At 29.7% G+C, this 19,465-nt stretch overlaps 3 protein-coding genes across 3 annotated transcripts; 1 reads left to right on the plus strand and 2 right to left on the minus strand.

The window, feature by feature from the left end:
- The first annotated feature begins 3,298 nt into the window (after window positions 1-3,298).
- LOC145749752 (RAS guanyl-releasing protein 2-B-like) lies at window positions 3,299-13,340 on the plus strand. Its single transcript, XM_082565606.1, has 17 exons — window positions 3,299-3,436; window positions 3,720-4,173; window positions 4,747-4,849; window positions 5,883-5,939; window positions 6,289-6,417; window positions 6,669-6,828; window positions 7,219-7,392; window positions 7,762-7,878; window positions 8,054-8,154; window positions 8,395-8,503; window positions 9,221-9,382; window positions 10,003-10,107; window positions 10,488-10,603; window positions 10,954-11,101; window positions 11,290-11,326; window positions 11,556-11,696; window positions 12,155-13,340. The coding sequence occupies exons 1-17, from the start codon at window positions 3,323-3,325 to the stop codon at window positions 13,036-13,038; spliced, it is 3,111 nt and encodes a 1,036-aa protein (XP_082421732.1). The 5' UTR covers window positions 3,299-3,322; the 3' UTR covers window positions 13,039-13,340.
- A 335-nt stretch (window positions 13,341-13,675) lies between these two features.
- Window positions 13,676-18,245, minus strand: LOC145750121 (transducin beta-like protein 2). Its single transcript, XM_082566068.1, has 9 exons — window positions 18,093-18,245; window positions 17,787-17,926; window positions 17,140-17,321; window positions 16,888-17,004; window positions 16,368-16,538; window positions 15,822-15,974; window positions 15,187-15,401; window positions 14,642-14,738; window positions 13,676-14,197 (listed from the first exon to the last, which is right to left on the minus strand). Exons 1-9 carry the CDS (start codon window positions 18,205-18,207, stop codon window positions 14,032-14,034), a joined length of 1,356 nt encoding a protein of 451 aa, XP_082422194.1. The 5' UTR covers window positions 18,208-18,245; the 3' UTR covers window positions 13,676-14,031.
- A 5-nt stretch (window positions 18,246-18,250) lies between these two features.
- On the minus strand, window positions 18,251-19,000 carry LOC145750122 (small ribosomal subunit protein bS6m-like). The gene has a single exon (XM_082566070.1). The coding sequence runs from the start codon at window positions 18,908-18,910 to the stop codon at window positions 18,476-18,478; it is 435 nt and encodes a 144-aa protein (XP_082422196.1). The 5' UTR covers window positions 18,911-19,000; the 3' UTR covers window positions 18,251-18,475.
- Window positions 19,001-19,465: the final 465 nt, after the last annotated feature.

Consider the following 19,465-nt stretch of genomic DNA (forward strand, 5'->3'; position numbering starts at 1 on the left):
AATTGAGTTTTATATTAGGATATAAGATGATAAAAATCCGTTTAAAAAGGCCAAGAGTTTTAAAATATGAAGTTATGATAAACAATCTGAGATTGAGTTTACACTAAGATAGTTAATGATAAAAAAACGTTTAAAAAGACCCAAAAAAAAAGTTATAAAAAAAATAAGAAAAAACTGTTTAAACTAAGAAAGGGGTAATAAAATTATAATATATTTTTTATTAAGATGGTAAAAAATCGAAAACTGTTTATAGACATGAGGTCGTGGGTTCAATCCCCGCTGACCTCATGCTGTAGCGCCCTTAAGTAAGGTGCTATAAATGGTATAAACTCCTGCTTAGCCAGCGCTTAATCAGCAGCATAATTATAAGGCAGTTTTAATCGAAAATATCCTAAACTGGCAAATCGAGACTGGGTCGTGGTAACTGTTGTTACTCTATGTTTAAGTCGCGCATTCGACCTTTTGAAAAAATTAAAAAATAAATAATAGCCAAATACTGGTAATTTTACCGTTTACAATTTTTTTTTTGCCTATGTAAAAGTAAAGCAATTTTGTTTCGCTATTGCAGAATTTTTTGCAATAAGAAAGGTGTTTTAATATAGTTTTAAAGCATATTAAGTCAACTAAATTTAGATTATTTTGTTAATTAAAAGTATAGAAAACGCCAATATTATTTTAATTAGTTTAGTTAGTCATAAACCGTTTTTAATTCACAAAAATTAAATAAAACCCTTTTTATAATTAAGTAATTATTAATTTCTTAATATTTAAATTTGTAAATTTTTTGGAGCAGTTCTTAAAACGGAAATGTAGACTTCCTACAGTTTAAATTTATATTTATGACATCATATTGGAAAGTGACGTCACTTTTACAAAAAATTAATGACCAAAAAAAAAATTAACCAAAAAAAAAAATTAATGACCAAAAAAAAAATTCACAAAAAATTAATGACCAAAAATACCGCGCAAAATAAAAATAAAGAGTAGGCATGTCAAATTTTGCACAAAAAAATGCGAGGCGGTTTTTACTATGTTATAACAGTTCAGTAATTTTGCAGATCTAATATCGTGTGTTGTTGTTTTTCGCGGTATGCTATTACTAATTACTTATGATTCAACTGTATTCAAATATAGTGATGCATTCTGACATTAGATTGACAAAAAACTTTTGAAGGGTTAAAAATTCAACTTAAGACATAACAGTTTAAATATGATACCACAAGCAATATTAGGTTATAATTTATTGAACTAAAGTGCTAAAATGTATTATTTTAAAGCAATATTTAAATTGTAAATGCTAGTACTAAGGCAAAATTTAGTTTAAAATGCTAGTTTTTAGTATTGTAAGGCAATATTTAGTAATTAAATGTTAGAATTAATTGTATAAAGTTGTATAAAAATAGATTAAAAATAAAAGAGTGTTGCTAAACGGAAAAAACAACAAATTTTGAAGCTAAAATTAGCACCTACATTTTGACATTCTAGTCTGCGGTATTAAGGCCTTACGATATTTAGTTACAATAATTTTAAAGCCCTTAAATTGACCTAATTAAGAAATATCATCGGTCTAATATTAAATTACAGAATCAATTTTAATTGAATTTATTAACAATAATAAATAACCTTACAATACTAACGATTGGTATTTTTTAAATATAGTGTTTATTATAGTGCATTTATTTAACTACTGTTTACTGTATTAGTTTAAAAATGTTGTTTTTTAGTTTTTTAGACATATGCGTCATATGACAGCTTAAGTACAGTAAGATAACGTTTAATTTTAGATAAGATTGTCAATATCTGCAGTTCAAATATAGTTTAATGTTTTGTATTAAGTACGAAGGCTGAATTTATAGCAAAATTTTAATATTAAGTAATATATAAAAATAAAATGTTTGTTTACTGCATATAATGAGGCATATGTTATGTAAAACGAAATATTCATGTGTAATAAAGATCATTATTATGATAATAAATTGATGTATAATGACCTCATAATTACCTCTATTCTAGTTCCCAGAAAAAAGCGCGTATTTAAATATTAGTTTTTGGTCTTATATTTCAATTTGTGTCTAAAAATATTTTATTTTTGTGTATGTAAAAATGCACACGAATATTCTTAAAAACCTATTGGCTTTAGCCAGTAAAAAAATGCCAGAAAAATTATATAAAATAAAATTTTTGTATTACACAACTAAAAATTTAGCAAAAAAATTTGACTGCATTTTGCATTCTACAAATTGTTGTGATGCGTTCATACGAAAAAAATAAGTTCTAGCTAGCTATGGACGTAGTATTTATTTAAATATAATGAACTATTAGGTGTTATTATTGGATCAATTCTAATTAATACTAAATTGAATGGGTTTAAAAGTGTATTAATATAACTTCTAAATAGGGCTATTGTTTATGAGGATTTAGTAGTTTTTAAATACAAGGAAACGGCTACAAAGTTATATAAATGGCTTAAAAACAGTCAGATATTTATTTGATAATATATATTCATAAAATCCATTGCTAAAACATTGAAATATTAGTCGAAATTTTGCAAAAAAATGCTTAAAATTAAGCTAAATTGAATATAGTAAATAAATTGGGACATATAAATGACTTCAAAACGATCAGAATTTAAAATTAAATATATATTTATAAAATGTATTGCTAAAATATTGAAATATTAGTTGAAATTTTGCAAAAAATCCTTAAAATCGAGCTAAAATGAATATAGTAAAGTTTTAATTTGATTGACAGCTTACTAGATAGTGGCTTGTGTAAAAGTGACGCTTGCTGTCTAACTTCCGTGACTTTAGAAAAAGTGGGCGTCAGTATTGTGGGCAAGTTAGATTAAGATAGAGCTGTCTGATGTGTTGACACAACTGAACCATTAACAGAGTAAACAGTCTTGCAACATGCTAGGTTTTAAAGGTTAAAAATTGCGCTAATATTGTTTAAATCACAAGGTATTATTTATTATAAGGGGAATAATTAATATCTATTGTATATAGTTGATTTAACTCACATGATATTAAGGTATTAGAAACCTTATTTTAAATAGTTGTAGTTAGTTTTGGATAGTCTCAATAGCAGGGTTGTATATCAATAATGCATATGGTTTTATACTTAAGCATTTCTAGAACAAAAAGACAGTTTAAGTGTTAAAAAATGGATGTTTTGTACCAATATACAGCAGTAAAAACCCACATTTAAGAAGTTATTAAGGCTTATATACATATGAAAATATTAAGAGTTATATAAACTTAAGTTTTTCCTATATCCAGATATAAATAATTTTATTTTTGTAAATTGTTGAAATATTTAAAAAATGCCGACCGGTTGGAATATTTTCAACACTGGGGGTCGTCGTCGTTCGCATTCCGTTAAAAAAACCCGTGGTAACAGGGGTCAGGAGAATTTATTTCGATCGTCGTCTGTTTCGGTTAGTTTGGGCCAATTAGGGGATTTTTAAGGACCCCATTTTATGTTTAACTATAAGTTGGTATATCACTTTTTCACCCCTCAATTTTTAAGGGTAAATTAGGGGTGAGTCTAAGTCAATTGGGGATTTTTTTATTGTTATTGACCCCGTCTTTATTTAACACTTCACCCCTTATCTGTTAGGGGTAAATCTAGGGCAAAATAGGCCAATAAATTTTGGGGTTTATTATTTTGTTATGTTTTTAAACACAAGTTTGAAAAGTAATTAAATTTGACTTTTCTAGGTCGACCCCCGAACTAGACCACGATTAATCACAAGGCCCGAAAGTGTGCCAGAACGTGCCCGGATTACCCCCGCACAGACTCCGGAACCGATCCAATCCTCGCCCGAATCCTACGAACCCGGGAAGGAGTTATCCTCCCTCGAGGCGTTCCAAAGAAGACAGAGTAATCCAAGAAGATTAAGTCTTCCCCTCACTCCGGAATTGAAGAGAAAAGATCGGGATCGTTTAAAGAAATTCGCCTCCAGTTTAGGAGTAAAAGTCGGCGGAAAAACTGCATCCGTCCCGAGTCGCAAAGACCCACTTTCAGTACGAACCCGCCCCTCTCTCGCGATGTTACGTCAGCAGAGTGATGTCAGTAGTAACTCAACTACGTCATTGTCACCTAGTTCAGCGAGTAAAGATGAAAGCCCAGCGAGCGTAGAAAATTTGGTCCGAAAATGCGCCGATTGCTTCGGTAATTATGTTTTTTTTTTCATCTTCTGTTAAGGGGATAGGTTTTTTATTTTTTTATCGGGTAATGGTGTGCGGTTTTGGACGTGTATAAGCTATCTGTAAACGCCGGGCTCAAGGGTGAATAGTGTGGCATTGGTGCGGCTCGAACCCAAAACCTTTCGGCCTAGATTCTGACGCCATGACCGGTTAAGCACACTGCAACTTCTGTAAAAATATATATAATAAAGCTTAGTATTACATACATATATTTGTATGTTTAATTAATAAGCCTACAAAATAATGCAAACTGCCATTTGTGGTGCATAGGTAACTTATTGAGGGCAAATATTAGTTAAGAGTTGCATCCATATTGCAACAATTAAAATCCTGATCGCATGGCGGGCTATGGACTATAGTATAATTTAAGAAAGGTTTAAAAATATGATTTTAAAACCTTTTTTATAAGGAAAAATCTAATACAATCCCCTTGAAAATTTAGGGGTTCAATTTATGATTTAAATTAAACAATTTCGCGTAAATTTTTGACGTATGGACAACAAGCAAAATTTTTTATTGATTTTAAAATTGTTTACAGACATCGACGGGAATTCCAACAACAAAAATTTTCCACGAATTTTGTATTTAACACATCTATGGTTTATGACATCTGAGCAACTGATGGTCTTATTCACACAATTATATCCTTTTCAACTTAACTAATTATAACTTAAAACCCAAAACTCGGATTTTTTTTTAAATTTTTAGGTTTTAATTATAGTAAAACATGTGTAATGCCTTAATATAATATCTTGAACTTGTAAAACGTAGTTTTTGTGGTTAAATTTGACGTAAAGTAAGTATAAGTACTTTTAAATATTGTATAAAACTTGTACAACTTGAGACTAGGTTAGAGGATTTTTAAGGAACTTTACTTTTCGAGAATAATCAAAATATTGTTTTGTTTTGATCCTATTATTACGTAGGTTCGCCTGCGATTGTTCACTTAGTTTCAGTCGAGTGGGATCGATTTCCTACAAAATAAAAACCAGGAAATGACGTCATCAACTAAGCCAATATTTTCCGAGCTAACTGAGTTCTTAAAAATACTAAATTTTTGAATTCTTAATTTAAGAAAATCAGTTAACAAAATAAAAAAATAATAATAAATAAACCAACCCAGTCCCAAGCTGTACAAGATTAAAAAAACCTTTGACCCCATTAGTTGCTTAACCTTTCGGCCACAAGAAACTGTTAGTAATGCTTTAAATGAAGGTTAGGTAATCCTAAAACCTTGCAAAATTCGACCTTTAATCCAACGTGCGTAATACAACGCTACGTGATATTATTAAAAACAATCAAAAATTCCAAATTTTTTAGCTTATGTTAAAACTATAAAGGTGCTCATCATAAAGTTGAAAATTCCCAGGGCATTGTTATGTCATAGTGTTGGTCACGTGATACGTGTTTCCCGCAAATATTAGGAAAATACCAGGACTTTAATTCTACGAATTTGCAAATTATGTCACTAGTTAATAATATATTTTTTGTAACTATTTTCCAATAAACTGCCATAGTATTAATATCCTCTTCATAATAGTTATGTACTTGCACTATTTTTACCCACTTTTAAGAGCTTATTATAGCTTTTAATATTGAATAATTACGTAATTAATAATAACAACATTAATTCAATTTTTGATTTTTCCTTAACCGAATTTTTCTTGTGTTTACGTATAAAGAAGAATCAAATAACATAGAACAACAGAAGAAAATGTTTTATGCTATAAGGTATGGGCTCTTTTTCAATCTAAATTTAAAACTTAATATACCTAAAGAAACTGTGAATTTTTTAGCAATTTCACCTATTTTTTATAAAACAAAAGATGTTACATTTATAACTTAATCTATTTTTTATAAAACTTCGTACTTTTATTAATTTTAAACCTGCAAAAGTTGGTATTTTTTAACAATTTTATCTATTTTGATTACATTTACTAAAAACCTTTGTATTTTGAATTAATTTTAAACCTTTAAAAGTTTGCATTTTTCAACAGTTTAACTTATTTTGATTACATTTACTAAAAAACTTGTTTTTTTTTATAAAATTTAAACTTTATAACTTTGTTTTTTTTTAAAGATGTTGGTTAAACGAATCTCCACATTTATTCGACCTTGATTTAAAACTAGTTCGAGCCTTGCAAGCACTTCAAGACTTCGCGTCACGTGACCAGGAGATCGACACGTCAATCATCGACCCTACCAACAAGTAGGCGGGGCTTATTTTCTTGTTTATTTTATTATTTAAAAAGAAATCAGTTTCTAAACATAAATTATCTAAAGCTGATAAACAAATCGATATCACTATAGTTATTGTGACGTAATATTTACCCTGTGACGTCATTGTAAATGGGTTACCTATTATAAATAACGTTCATATGTCAAGTATATATCAATATTGTTTTAAAAATAAGGCCATAAAATGATGACGTTTTGGTTAAATTATGACGTCATATTCAGGGTTTCTTATAAGTGGATGACGCCAGCGCAGATGTCGGTTCGTCCGAATCAGTTGAACCGAAAAAGAAGAAAGGTATCCCTGGTTTTCAACCACTTGAGGGCAGAAGAGATCGCAATCCACATGTCGTATTTGGAATACAAAAGTTTCAGAAGATTAACAGTAAGAAAAAAGTTTGAAAAATGCTGATTTTAATATTTATGTTTATTGGAATATATCCCGTCTGCATTTAAACAAACTGCATCAAACATATTTTGTTGTGGGCTCAACCAATATAAGCCAGTGATAATTTACCCAGGTACTACAATGGCAGATTTTTAATACTTGAAAGGCTTATTAGGTCTTTTTTGCCCAACTAGCTGCATTTTATTTGTTGTAATAATATGGTCACAATTCTTAACTAATATTTGCCTGCACAAAAGGCCGTTGTTTTAGTATTTAAAAGGCCTTAGAATTGTAAATGAAATAATACTTATACTATTTTGTCCACTAAGCTTTATTATATATTAATTAAACTACTTTGTAAAAGGTTTAAATATTTTATTTTTGTAGTTATCTGATTTTCACAACTATGCTATGCATGGTTCAATAAAAGACAACTTAAGATTGGAACGAGCAATTGTTTTGTTCAATAACATAACACACTGGGTTCAATGCATGGTATTAGATCATCACAACCCACAAGAACGTGCGGTTGCTATCGTTAAATTCGTGGAAATTGCGAAGGTAGGTTTATAATAGTCAGGTAGTGTAGTATATCGGTTATGACATTAAATTATGAGCCGAAAGGTTTTTGGTTTAAGCCGTAGCATTGTCCCTTTTGGCCCTTGAGCCTGGCGTTTACAGATAGCCTAAAAATACTTCAAAAAATGTTACCCTAACTTAATAAAACATAAGGCTATTAATTACATTAGGGTACAAGTTTTTACCATTTGCTGTAATGTATATAAACTAGTTATTAACATAGTCCTAAATCGCAACTAATATTTGCCTACAATAATTTAGCATTTTTTTTATTGCGAAGGTCCCAAAATTGAATACAGCCGACTAAGCTTTAATATATTTATTTTTATTTGAGACAATTTTTTTGTTTAGAAATTGCAGGAGATGAAAAATTTTAACACTTTAATGGCTGTAGTTGGGGCCCTGACTCATACCGTCATTTCAAGAATGAAAAAAACTATGGCTGCTGTACCGAAAGATACCTTGAAGGTAAACACTTTAAATCTTCAACATTTATATTATCTATTTAAGTATAAAAAGTTACTACCTAAAATTTTGTCAAAAACGTTTTTAAATTGTTTTTTTATTTTAAGAGAAAACTCGGTATATTTATAAAAACTATAAAATATTTGTTTAAATTTTTATGTTTTTATATTTTTTTTAGACTTTAGAAGATTTAGTTGAGCTACTAGATTCGAAATCAAATTATTGTGGATACAGAAGAGCATACGCACAAATTACAAACGAATTTAAAATTCCAGTTATGTAAGTAAAACTGTGTTTACTCACAAACTTATATAGAACCTTAATTGGAATTTCTTAGAGTTAATATAGTATAAAATTCAATTTTTATTATTTTTAAAAAGCTATTTGTTTTGTTATTACATAAGTTCTGTAACAAATTTTATATGTTTTCCCATTTTTAATTTTGCCTTTTTTTTCAATATAAAACTTGCTTTAAAAATAAAATTTAAATCAAATTTTATTATTTTTTATATTTTTCAGAGGTATTTTAATGAAAGATCTGATTGCTTTACATACTGCACTACCTGACAGAGTAGGAGATGGGTTAATTAACGTACGAAAGATGATGCTGATTGGTGGAATATTTAAGGTAAAGTTAACTAGAATTCATATTTTATCAAATTTTATATTTTATATTATTTGGATAAAATATTAAAAATTTAATTTTACTTCTATATTAGGCATATAGAAAATAATTCAGTTTCGATAAGTTTTTGTAACGAATTGTAAACTGAAGTGAAATTTAATATTATACTAAATTCTATACTTAATCAAAACCATGAAACAATAATAAATTTTGACCGAAACTCTATTTAATTTTAACAATTCGATTTTTAACTATATATGGCTATCGGACTTTGGGTCTTAATTGTGTTTACTTTAAGTATGCAGTCTATAGTAAACAACCAACTTTTTCGATTGCTTATTAAAGATTTGTTATTCTTCTTAAAAAAGGTTGACTTCGTGACCTAAACATAAGGTAACATCAGTGACCCCGACCCAGTCACAAATTGACGTAAGCAGTTTGAGATATTATTGATTATAATTGCCCGATAATTATTGAATTATTGATTAAATGTTTGATTAAAATTATTGATTAAAAAATTAAAAAAGAATTATTGATTAAAAAATTATTGATTAAATGCTGGATCAGCAGAAATTTATACCTTTTATAGCACCTTACTAAAGGGCCTTACAGCTTAAGATCACTGGGGATCGAACCTGGGACCTCTACTAGTGTTTTTCATGCGTCTTAACCATTGCACTCACTCGACGACTAAACTAAATATTTTATTTAAATTTTCAGGAATTAACCGAACTCCAAAAATCCCCTTTTCCTTATGACGTCAACCGGGACTTAGTGAACACGTTGCGAGTTTCCTTATATTTATATTACAGCGAGGAGGAAATTTACCAACTTTCTGTTTCCCTTGAACCTCGTGAGATCAAAGCAAGTATTTCGGGCGCGGTAAGTCAAAACTTAAATGAATATAAATTAATGAAAATAAATATTAGTAAACAACAAAACCCTAGGTTAAAACCTAGATATTTTAAAACGTTTTTTTATGTTATTTTAGTTTAATATCAGCCATTATTCTTGAAAACGACTTTAAAACCGAAATTTGGGTAATTTTGAGGAAATTTAGGCCATTTTTGGAAGAATGTATGTCATTTTTTTTGGGGGTGGGGGGGGGGAATTTAAGTCATTTTTTTGGAAGAAGGGCTTAGGATAAGCTGAGGGCCATAAAATATGTCCCTGAGGCAAGTTAAAAATGAGGTTAATTAAAAATTTAAACTAAATGGTATTATATAGAAAAGGGTAAGAATAAAGGAGACAGAAATGTATCATAGTTCGGTAAAATGGCGTTTTCGGGCATATTGTTTTCGGTAAAACGTATACTCGGTTAAACAGTTTTCGGTGGTATGCCATTAATCCTTTTTGCGTTAATTTTAAATTTTAAAAATAAAGCACCTATCTTTTAATTTGACATTTTTCCGCCCACGATATTAAACTAAGGTCATTGACACCGCTTCTGACGTCATATGACGTCATAAACACTTATGAATAATGCATTTCATTATTTTCAGTCGTCTCCTATTCCTATAATGAACATGGGGTTCGGAGAGTTCGCGAAGTATACTTGCCATCTCGATAATGAGACAATAAAACAACACGTCACGGCCATGGTCACGGTACGTTAATATTATAATATTTGATTATTTTTATTTATCCTCAACGAGGCACTTAGCGACCTTAACGTAGAGTAACATTTTTTTACCCCGACTTAGTCTTAATTTAACTTTTGCAGTTTGAGATATTATTGATTATAATTGCCCGATAATTACGCTGCTGATTAAGTGCTGGCTAAGCAGGAGTTTATATCGTTTATAGCGCCTTACTCAAGGGCGCTACAGCATGAGAGCAGCGGGGATCGAACCCACGGCCTCATTTAGTTTATCCTTGAGAAGAAAATCTACTTGTCAGCTAGTTTATTTTTAATTTAAAACAGTATTAAACTTGAACTATTCTTAATTTGTAGCTTTTTGTAAAGTTTTTACTTTTATGTTTACAGTCGGTGTTTAAGGCTTATGATGAAAATTCGGACGGTTTTATTTCTGAGAATGAATTTAATTTTTTCATCAAAAATTTTCCAGGCATGGCCACCTTTAGTACAGTAGACAAGGACCAGTAAGTTAAACTTGTTATTTATTTATTTATTTATACTTAAGGTGGGAAAGTGGAATGCGCGACTTAAACATAAAATAACATCAGTTACTCCGACCCAGTCTCGAGTTGACTTTGACAGTTTGGGATATTATAGATTCTATTTGCCCGATAACTAAACTGCTGATTAAGTAAAGACTCGGCAGAAGTTTAAACCGTTTATATCGCCCAACTTAAAGCCGCTACAGCATGCCAGCAGTGGGAATCGAACAAAGCACCTTGTGAACTAAAACCAATTGTCTGCCTAACTGTTTACCAGTTAATGTTATATAAATCACCATATTTATCTTTTAAAATATTATTTTATTGTACAGAGATGGACGAATTAGTATGTCCGAAATGCTGGATTACTTTTTGAAAATAAGTGCCACGAGAAGAAACGAATTCTGTAAAGGATTTAAACATAACTTTGTGGAAACCTCATATTTTCATCCAACTTTTTGCGAGGAATGCCAGAAATTAGTAAGTTCATATTTATAGTATTTAAAATAAATTGTAAGCCAAAATAATTAGAAAAATGGATTTAAAAATAACTATAACTCTATAAAAGCCAACTACTTAGTTATGCCTTATACCGTTACTTAAAACCATGTTTAAGCTGCTTATTTTTTGTATACTCTTTATACTTATATATTTTATTTCTTTTTTAGTTGTGGGGTTTGGTAAAGCAAGGTTGGAAATGTAAAGGTAAGTTTAACAAAATTATTTTTAATTAAATACGATTTACGTTGCCTTATATGTTATACCATTACTAAATATTTATAACAGCCTTATCCTATTAAGATAAAATTATTTTAAAATGTGATAAAAACTAGTGAAATTTTTTATTTAATCTTTGCCTCTTTAGTGTTTACTATATAAAAGATGTTAGTCTGCAAATATTTAAGATTTGACCAACTTTTTATTGTTTTATCAGATTGTGGTATAAATTGTCATAAACACTGCAAGGATAGAATCGTGTTAGAATGTAAGACCAGAGCAAGTCACAAAACTCCAAAGAAGATGGCGCAGATCCGAGAGAAGACCTCAATCTCCTCCGAATCAGACATTAACGGAGGTAGATCCTCATAAATTTATCATTTTTATAAACACTGGTCGATAGCCCACCCTATGGTTGGCATTTTATTTGTTGTAATATAGTTGCAACTCCCAACTAATATTTGTCAGGGATAATTCATCTGCGAATTACAGACAGCAGTTTTATTTATTTTAAAGGCCTATAAATTGGACATACATCTTTATATATATCATTTACTCAGCTGCATTATATATCTATATATATTAAATTAAACTAATATCACGTGATTAAAACTTAACGCCATATAATGTAGTAGTCAAACCAAGAATCATAAATAATAATTTTATAAAAAGGGATTGTATGGTCTTAACATACATATGGAAAACAAACCTAATGTTAGTTAAAATAGTTTATAATATTGGCAACATTAAGAAATATAAACCTGATAATTAATTAATTAATATTTTATTTATTTAATTAATTCATTTTTTTTTTAGATTTTTTAAACACGACCGCATCGTCTTTAACCTTAGAAGACGAAACGTTCGAAGATAAACCCGAGAAAACAACTTTCATGAAACGATCTACGTCATTTGCGGCAGCTGACGTCATCAAACAAAGGTCAAAGATCATCGTGTCAGATTCAAAAAGAGGAAAACAGAGCTCAAGGACGCCACCACCGACAAGAAAAACGTCGTCGCCGGTTTTAAGCCACAACGACTTCGGTAAAGTCTCTTTACAGAAAAAAATGCAAATAATGTTAAAGAAACGGACCTCAGCGAAGCGGATTATGAACCACAGCGCCACCAGGACAAGTGTGAACGAACCCGCGTGGCCGCAAGATGGCAGTGGGGATGAGTTAATTCAATCAGATACAGCATCCCCAGTAAGTTCGTTTTTATATGGAAAAGCAACAACACCAACACACAAAGACATTCAAGCCAGGCTTAACAGTACTGGTGATGATATTAACGAAGAATCAGATCGTACTAACTCATCTTCAGACTACCAAGAGCCTTCAAACGAGATAGAAAACGGGAAAATGACTTCGTTTTCTTACCCTCCTAACACAGTGGCTAGAGTTCCTGCCGGTCTTGCGTCGGTAGATAGCGCCCTTGGTCTTACTGAGCGTAGAGATAGTGGGTGTAGTTGTACTACTTTTATGTCGGGGACCACATCGGCCCCAGTTACCCCAGTGTTTATCGAAAGAACGCCAGAGACCACTTTTCTTTACCCAACCTCAAAAACCTCGCTTCATAAAACTCTTTGGGAGGATAACAGCAAATTAAAATGTGATAACGAGCGCCTCCGCGCGGATCTTGATAATGCGAATGACATTATAAGAGAACTAAACACTAAATTGTCGATCGTACAAAAATGAATTATTTAAACATTTTAAGAGAAAAATACGTACTTTAAAGATAAAAAGATGTAGTTTTTCTATTATAACTAACACACTTTTACTGTTTCATTTATAAGTGCTCTTGTGGACGTACTAAAAATTGTTTTTTTCTTCTTAAACTATCCGAATATTTAATATTACCTATATTGATATATAAAGGGTAAATTACAATTTATTATCATGTGCTTACTAACTTCTAAGTTCAACTTAATTCTGTATAATCTAGCTCGTATTTTTCGTTTATTAAAAACATTTTTTTTTCGTAATAAAATGATCATAATGTTTAACTAACTATCTAGTGTACAATACCACTTAAAGCGTAATATACAGCATTGTTATTTAAAATACTAGTAGATACTTTTTTAAGCTTACCCAAAACTAAATTTTAAAGACCCAAAACTAAATTTAAACGACCCAAAATAAAATTTAAAGACCCAACACTAAGTTTATTAACTATCAAAACCTAATAATTCAACGTTTATAATTATAATAGGCATATAGGATATTATAAAGTAGTAGGTATACATGTGTTAGTAAATGCTGGGGTAATGTAAAACTAAGGCTTTATAGACTATTTAAATTTCTATCTAGAGTCTGAAAAAACTAAGTTAAATTTAAACTTCATTTATTATTATTGCACGCTAAAAAAATCACCAAACTACCGCTACATAATTTAAAATATTCCAATCACAAAACTACATAACCTAGGCTCTAACATAAACAATTAAAAAACATTAACTTATTAAACTTATCAAATCCATGGCCTTAACATAGGCATATGTAACAAATACAACAAATAGAAGGATTTAACAAAAACACAAATATATTAGCTCATAATAACAGCACTTATTTGGACATAAACTTATGTTAAACTTATTTTTGATAGACATAAGGGCCTATGTAGATGCTTAAGCAGCTAGAATAGCATATTAAACAACAAAATGCTATTATAAACCATAAATAGTAAAGATTTTATTCTTTGATGGACAAAATCGCTTTTAAAGAAGCTTTAGCAGTTTGAATTTGTTTAGAAATTCGATCTCGAGAAGCTGAAGCAGAAGGTAAATCTCTAATTTTTTCCTCCAAATCTCGGATTGTTTCTTTATATCCAAGAATATTATGGAAAACCCGTACATGTCTGGATAGAGATTTAATATGTTCAGTTTAGGGGCCATCAATGTAGTTAAGAAGAAGAGAGAATGGAAATTAGGACATTTACAATTTTTATTCTTTGGGTTTTAATGGCATAAAAATGTGTAGTAAAAATTGTAACCATCAGTGTAGTTAAGAACAAAAGATATTGGAATTTAGGGCAATTTTATCACTATTTTATTTAATATGTTTGGTTTAAAAAGCTTTATAAAAGCCCTGACCAAAATGCTAGCACACTGTAGTGTATTACAGTTTGGCAATATTTACAAAAGTGATTATTATCACCCAATCCTTTAATAGTAATGTTTAAAATAATAGTAGTTTGATAATAGGTATCATCAATAATTTACCGAATTTTTAAACTTGTAAAAACTGATCTATAATTTGTGCTAATTTAACAACTTTATAAAAATAGAATTTTAATATTTACCTATCACCAGATGATAGAATATATTTTCCAGCAATATCAAAACTTATCGCTGATATTATTTCGATGTGAACTTCCTTAAATTCATTTTCAACTTTACCTAAAATTCAAAAAAATAAGAAATTCAGTAAAAATTAATTTATACAAAAAGGGGATCTCTTGTGCTTTATGGTTTTCAGAAAAAAATAGGATCGTAAAGTACAAGCGAGAATTAGCAAAGACTGTAAAGTAAAAGAGTTTTTTCTGAAACAAGAAAGCACAAGAATTCCAAAATTTTTTTACATTTTATTAATTAAATTTAACACATTCAAGGCACTATAAGATACCAAAAAATCAGTCCATAAAATTAACATTTTTACAGTTAAGAAAATATGGGAATAAGATAAGATTATTACGCAGCCAATAAAACATGAAAGCAGTACGGATCAAACCTATAACCTCCTGTATGATGCCAAGTGTTCTAACCACTACACCATGCTGCCATTCAATTATTTAAAAAAACTTTATTACCACAACCATATAAAACAATAAATACCAACATAACTTACCAGTAGCTGTTGAAAATGTGGTGATATTGTTCAAACTAGCAACAGCAACAACTCTACCATCCGGTGACAGAGCAACCAGACAATTATTCTCCACCGGAGACAACCCACAAACATTAAACTCTCCAGATGATATAAGATAAGGTTCTTGTTGTTTATCGTACTCAACCTGAGTGTCGTAATATCTCCAAGTCCCATCTTTTGACACACTTACCATCCTGTTAAAAAATTATGGTTAAAAGTTTTAAAGAATGCAAAAAAATCGTGGTTTTTAGACCAATTTTAAAAGCATTTAGCACTTTTTTTTTAAATAGTCCTTTTCGTATTTTATTATCTTTAATGTAAGACAGCCAACTTAACAGCATAAACATAGAGTAACATTCGATACCTAGACCAAGTTCTAAGTTGACTTAAACATTTTGAAATATTGTTAATTATAATTGCCTGATAATTAATCTGTTAATTGGTTTTTAGTTTGACAGAAGTTCATATTGTTTATAGAGGTGCTACAGCATGAAAGCAGTGGGGATCAAACCAATCGCTATAATTGCCTTATAATCAATACAGTTTATAGTGCCTTTCCTAATATCACCATGCCACCAGTTTAACTGAAATATAACAACAATCTTTATAATCACCTTGTTGAGTCAAAATTGAATGCAAACGACCAAACAGAAGAGGTGTGACCTTTCAACTCAAAAGCTCGAGTTACTTCCTGATATTCTCCACTTCTTGTGAACTTTACAGCCCATACCTTTACACCTGGAGTCCAACCACTACTTGCCACAAACCTGGTAAAAATTAAGGATGTTTTAACTTAATCCTCTACATCAGAATGCAATTATGTGGTTTATGGTAAAAAAATAATTTTTGATTAATTTAGTGAAGCAACGTGCACTATGTGTAGTGGTCAAAACACTTGGCATTAACACATGAGGTTCATGGTTCAATCCCCACTGATCTCATGCTGTAGCGCCCTTAAGTATGGCACTTTAAACGGTATGAACTCCTGCTGAGCCAGCACTTAATCAGCAGCATAATTATCGGGCAATTATAATCTATAATATCCCAAACTGCCACAGACAACTTGAGACTGGGTCGGAGTAACTGATGTTACTCTATGTTTAGGTCGTGAAGTTGACCTTCCCACACTAAGAATAATAAAATATAAAAAATATAATGACCTTCCACATGGTGACACCAAAGCATGGTTGTTGTTTCCCTGGTTGGTGTTTATGGTGTGTAATGGTTCCCCTTTAAGATCCCTAATGATTATGGTTGTATCTTTGTAAGCTGTCATCACATAACTTCCTCCTGAAGCTGAAGCACCAACTCCAATGTTCAATAAATCAGCTCTAAAATTTATATAAGTTTACAAAATTATAAATATAAAGTTATATAGCAAGTGTATGTGATCAAATAAATTTAAAGAAATAAATATAATTATATTAGATAGAATGGATTTAAAATAAGTTGGATTTAATTCTTTTAAATTTTAATCAAATTAACCCAGTATATTTATAGGCATCTTTTGTCAAGCCAAATACCAGTTACATCCACAAATAGAAAAGCCATCTTGGGTCAGTATTTTATTTATTAAAATAAGGTTGCAACTCTCAACTAATATTTGTCCATAATAATAAACCCAGGCACCACAAATGGCAGTTTATTTATTTTGTACATAGATATTAGTGTTTTACTTACTTGTTATACTTTGGAAAGTCTTGTTCAACTGGGGTAGCAGTTGGGGTGTTATCTTCCTTCTTTCCAAGTCTAAAAACTCTCACTGTATTATCTACAGCTAACCCAGCAATAAAAGCTCTAAAATATTAAATAAATCAAAAAATACAAAGTAGGCCCTATATATATACATTGTAAAAAAAATAACTTTAGTTTTTTTATTTTGTATTTTTTTTAATTTACCAAAAAAGTTGCTACTTTTAAAAAAGTATTTACCTTGAATCGGGACTGAACCTAGCTTGTTTAGCATGATCAAGTTCGACGTTGACCCGAAAACTTTGATTTCCTTTTCCGAAATCTTTCACAGACCACAAACGAACCGTTCGATCCTCCGAACACGTTGCCAAATATTTTCCATTTATGCTCATATCCAATCCAAGTACATTTCCTCCATGTCCCTGACAAAATAAATATTTAAGATTTGTAACATAGATTGATTAAGATTATCAAAATGCATTTATTATTTATAAGCTTATGTATCTTTAAAGTGCACAAACTTAAACCATTATGCAGAGAGTTTTTTAATAACATTGTGTATATAACACAACACCTATATAAGTCCCACTTTATGTAACATTTATTCTATATTGTGACCATATTAATAGTAAATTACTAGTTTAAAAACTAAAAAAACATTACGATTAATATAGAGATATAATAGGTTATATGTATGTTATTAAAAGCATTAACAATAAGTTAGATATAGATGTCCAGTTTTAGGTTTATAAGATAAGTAAAAATGCAGTTTGTGGTGCGTGGGAAAATTATCACGAGCAAATATTAATTGCGAGTTGCAACCACAAAACAACAAATATTACAGCTTGTATGGTGCCCAATTATTATAATTTAACAATGTTGTGAACCTTAAGTGTTGTGCATAGAAGAGGGTCAGTAAAATTTGATTGAGTCTTCTTGTTCTTCTTTAAATGAGAAACAGACTTTGGGGCTTTCTTGCTACTTTGTTTTGTTGTCCCATTTAAATTCTCTTCAGTAGTTTGTTCATCTAAATTAAATAAAAAAAATAGTTATAAAAGTATTTATACTAAAACAAAAAATGTATTTTAAAAAGTGGTTAAAATTCAAAGTCAAATGCTAAAAAATGACAGTATTTTAATTAAAAATATTAATTTTTTTTTAAATTAAACTTTAGGGTAACTTTATAATTTTACTTTCTTCTTCTTTTGGAGATTTGCTGAATAAAATCTTGTAAAGAAATATTAGAAGGCCTCCAACTACCACAGCAGCAATATAAGGTAAATAATTCTTCTCTGTCGTATTCTCCATTTTTAAATAATATTAATTAAGAAATTGTTTAACCTTAAAACCACTAAAAATATCAAAAAAAGGTTTTAAAAATACAAAGTTACCAAATTAAAAAAAAAATACCAGACTTTTGTACTAAAATTAATTTTTAAATAGTGTGAATGCAAAAATGGTTAATTTAACGTATAAATATCACATACAATTTTAAAACCTTCAATTTTTTATAATTTTTAAAGCCTTTAAAAGTAAATAAAAACAACAAAAAACATATACAAAAATATTAACATATTTAGTATTGGAAAGGGGCATCACTTCTAAAATTGGGTTTAAACTTTTTATCATTGGTCGAAATCTTTTTAAGTTCCTCAACTTTTTGTAGATAATCAATTGTATTATCCCCCATACATTCCTCTTCTAGACCATATAAATTATCATGCAGATGATGTGACATCCTTAAAATGTCAGTATTTTTCTTGAAATATTCCTTCACAGGATTTATATCCATTTCTTTTAAATCAACATCTAATAGAATGTAAGAACCTTTCGTCTGTTTTCCATGCATGGATGATTTTATTGTGTATGGAAGATGACGGTCTCCTAAACTTTGAATTTTTCGGACGTTGTGTCCGCTTTTTAATAATCCAGAAATTGTGTCTTTGATTATTTGAACTTTTGTTGCCCTGTCTGTTAGTCTTAAGATAAGTGATAACTCATAGCAAGGCATTATTACTTTACTACCTTAATACAAAAAACTAACAAAAATATTAAATTGTTAAACTTAAAAAGTCAAAAAACGTTAATAAAAATTCCTGAAAACACTTGCAAACTTCTGTTTTAAACAATTCTAAATTGTTACTTTTCATATAATACACCTTTTTTATTGCAAATATAACTTAAATTTAGACTAAACAACAAAATATATTTTGCAAAATTCTATAAAATGACACGTGTTATCAAATTGTAATATATCTAAACAAAATTCATAACTAACTTGTGACAAAATACCTAAGATATTTTAAAATGATTCCATTATATCTTATATCGTGTTATATTTTATGTATGCTCGATTTATTTTATTTGGAAAGCCTAACCCTGGTTTTCTCTAACCCTAATCGAGCCGAAGCCCTAGCTCATAAGATTTTCGAAAAAGCTAGCTGCATTCGTGACGTCACGATATTTCGCGTGAATTTTAAATTGCTTTTAAGTAATAAATACAACATTTTATTAATTTTTTTTATTTTTACCTTTTCTAAATAAATTTAGGCTACTTTTTTTTAAC

Source organism: Corella eumyota, chromosome 4 (genome assembly GCF_963082875.1).
Source record: "Corella eumyota chromosome 4, kaCorEumy4.1, whole genome shotgun sequence".
NCBI lineage: Eukaryota > Metazoa > Chordata > Ascidiacea > Phlebobranchia > Corellidae > Corella > Corella eumyota.